This window comes from Pieris brassicae, chromosome 8, assembly GCF_905147105.1.
Source record: "Pieris brassicae chromosome 8, ilPieBrab1.1, whole genome shotgun sequence".
Classification (NCBI taxonomy): domain Eukaryota; kingdom Metazoa; phylum Arthropoda; class Insecta; order Lepidoptera; family Pieridae; genus Pieris; species Pieris brassicae.
Genome location: NC_059672.1, coordinates 13,228,161 through 13,231,361, shown reverse-complemented (window position 1 = coordinate 13,231,361; position 3,201 = coordinate 13,228,161). Strand labels below are relative to the sequence as shown.

At 39.0% G+C, this 3,201-nt stretch overlaps 1 protein-coding gene across 1 annotated transcript; it reads right to left on the bottom strand.

Moving 5' to 3' along the window:
* Nucleotides 1-419: 419 nt before the first annotated feature.
* Nucleotides 420-2,505, bottom strand: LOC123713472 (small nuclear ribonucleoprotein Sm D3). The gene is made up of 2 exons (XM_045667151.1): nucleotides 2,043-2,505; nucleotides 420-1,696 (listed from the first exon to the last, which is right to left on the bottom strand). The coding sequence occupies exons 1-2, from the start codon at nucleotides 2,350-2,352 to the stop codon at nucleotides 1,611-1,613; spliced, it is 396 nt and encodes a 131-aa protein (XP_045523107.1). The 5' UTR covers nucleotides 2,353-2,505; the 3' UTR covers nucleotides 420-1,610.
* Between the last annotated feature and the right edge of the window lie 696 nt (nucleotides 2,506-3,201).

Here is a 3,201-nt window from a genome sequence, read left to right as displayed (position 1 = left end):
TAATCACATCAATACTTTCCCTGAATCTCTTGATCTCAACATCAACATACTTATCTTTAGGCATACATAGCTCGATTATTCAATTCGAATGTGTTGCTCTAACCAAAGCAGCTAGAGCGAGCCGGTTAGGAAAAAAATAAAATGTTTATTTTGGAATATAAGATACGGGTATCACTTATTCCATGTCATTAATATGTATCGCAGACAACTGTAGATAGTTCAGCAAAGAAGACAGAGGATGTAGTACGAGAGAAAAAGCTGTTGTAAAAAACTCTTGGTAATCTTGTAACATGCCAATCCAGATCCTGACTGGCCACAGGGCTTTTGGACACTATTTACACAGACTCAAACTGAAGACGAGCCCCGTGTGTGACTGTGACGACAGAACCGACCAAACGATGCTTCATTTACTTGTTGACTGTGCAACATTCGAAAGGGCCAGGTGCGATCTGGAGCTCGAGACTGGCACGAGGGTATCCCGGGATGGGCTATCCGACATGTTGCTTAAGCACAGATCGCAGCTGGAAAAATTCTGCGGCAAAATATCAAACATGTCACTGACATTAATAGCACGAGAGGTAACGCGGGTGACGCCGGTCAGCGAGCTCCGACTCGGCCATAAATATCATGACGATATTTCCGGAGTAGTCGCCCGGGCCCGGCGTGGGACGTCAGCCCTCATAGTTAATAATGTCCCTTTTTAAGAAAGGGGAGACTTCGACACTCCCCTGCTACCTAGCTACACGGTCACATATCTGACCGACTGCGTGTCCGATAGGCTAGTACGTAGCGGTCCTTAATTAATATAAAAAAAACATGTCAATCATCATAGGAAATGACTATGGCAACCATAGATAGAAGAAACCAAAAATGAAGGAGATACGGTCCGCTATATATTTGTATTAAATTACAATAATGAACAGAAACCTCGGGAGAGATTCCAAAAGATGGCAGCTGGGCCATACCAGCTCCTTTCCTTGTCCTGGCAAGTGCCAACCTGGATTCGCCAAAGCTCCATGGAACTCCACCATCAACGATGGTCGCGAAACGCGGACTGAAGGCAGTACAAAACGGCTCGGCCAGCAATTAAACAACTAATGACAAGGCAACTTTTAAACCTAAATAACTTAATTAACATCTTTTTGTCCTGGGCGCGACTACCAGCCCAATGTGCAGAAGCTGTTTCAGCGCATAGGAATCAGTCACCCACTTAGTCCTCGAATGCGAGGTTGTTGCTAAACCAGAAATACTCAGAACAGTGAGGTTGCTCCGTGAAGCCATTGTGCTTATGGAAGGAGTTAGGCTGGCATAGTTAGCCAGGACTTTACGCACAATCAACCTTGTGAGTCTAAATGCAGAAACTAAGTCCACACACAAATAACCTGAACAGTTTTATTCAACTATAGATACAGGGGAAATTCATATATACATCACAACTAATACCACACAATAATAATAATCATAGTTTCAACTTGAATGATATTATATATTTAAACTAAACTTAGTAAAACACCAGAATTTTGTATTACATTAGAAATACAATTACTAGCAAATGAATGTAAATCTTACATTAGTTACTTAGTGGCTAGATCACATTTTTCAAGTACACTCTAACGTCGTGAAGGTCCTGAGCCACCCTGCCACCCACCACGATGGCCTGCTGCCCCTCTTCCCCCCCCTCGGCCTCGACCAGCAGCTGAAATATTGTAAGTAATTGCTATAATTACATTATTAACAAGAAATTTACATAACTCGGCAAAATCAAACATTGCTGTTTCCACTTAACATGTTTGCACCTCCAACTAAAAATAAGTTTTATGTATAATATATATCAATGTTATCTAGTGCATCTATTTATTATACTATCTATTCTTATAACATATCAATGTTATAAGATGTATCAAATAGATGCACTACATTATAGATATACACAAAATAGATGTGCTATGTAGCTAGTTGTAATGTAAACTTATTGTGTTTAAATTATCAGTAAACGGACGATAGTGTTAACTTATTTTCAATTGTAAGACCCAAGTACCAACCTTGTGCTCGTAATATAGCACTCTTCCCACGACCTGCAGTCGGTTTATTCCCTTGTCGTTTAAACATAGGAGCATTTTTCAACATATCTGGTAAAATTAGAAAACGAATTTTTGAGCCTCTAATGTAAACATTTTCCAATTGACCTACACGTCCATCGCGATAAGTTACAGTGACGCTGGTCATTTGGCAATTCATATTATCTTCAGCTTCTATTAACTTTCCGCGGTACACTTCACCGGTATTTGTTTCACAGGTCACTACATGGCCTTCAGCTTCGTGAAGTACTTTAATAGGCACACCGATAGACATATTGAAATCTGACTTTAAGCTATTTGCGTAAATATTAATGTAAAAATATTTGTTTTACAAGATGAAAACGGATAAATATATGAAAATATAGGTCGCTCAAAAGTACAAACAAACATCGGCGTCTTCGCTAACTGACAATTGACATATCATCATCAATATTCATGTGATATTGTCAAAAGTAGACAGTTACCTTCTGATCAAAGAGTACATCGCTTTTACACCCCTATTTTGTCGATACGAACTGTCGTTTTTATACAAATTTAGTTTTCAACTTTCTAAATACACTACTGTTATGCCCGGTTCACATTATCCCAGTCCAGTAATCCAGTGAGTCATTCCAGTCCAGAGCTGGACTGGAATGGAACGTCCACTTTATTCCAGTCATTCAAAAGCTGTTAGATCGGTAACACTACAGTGACAATGCTTTCAAGAAAGAAGTTTTGAGAAATTGTTTTTAAACTGTTCAATTATTACTGTTAGAAGAAGTAGTTGATGAAGTGGAAGAAGAACTAAAAAGAAAAAACCGGATTTGGGTGAGAAATTGGATTAGCGAATTGAAAAATGCGGCTCAGCAATGCTTTTGCAACAGCTAAAATCAGAAGATCCCTTGGAATACAGATTTTGATTTGATTTTTTATACTGTAAAATCTTCTATTTGCATACAATCACAAATTTGGGCAGGGCGGATTGGCATCTTGACTAAGGCCCCAGTTCAAGCTGTTTTGGCGAGCGTATCTCGGCTGAAATGAAAAATATATATAAAAAAGTATATATGGTTCACAGAACAGCTCACACAGTAGAACACAACAATCTTTTAATCCGTAAATGTAGCAGCCATAATGTATCTAC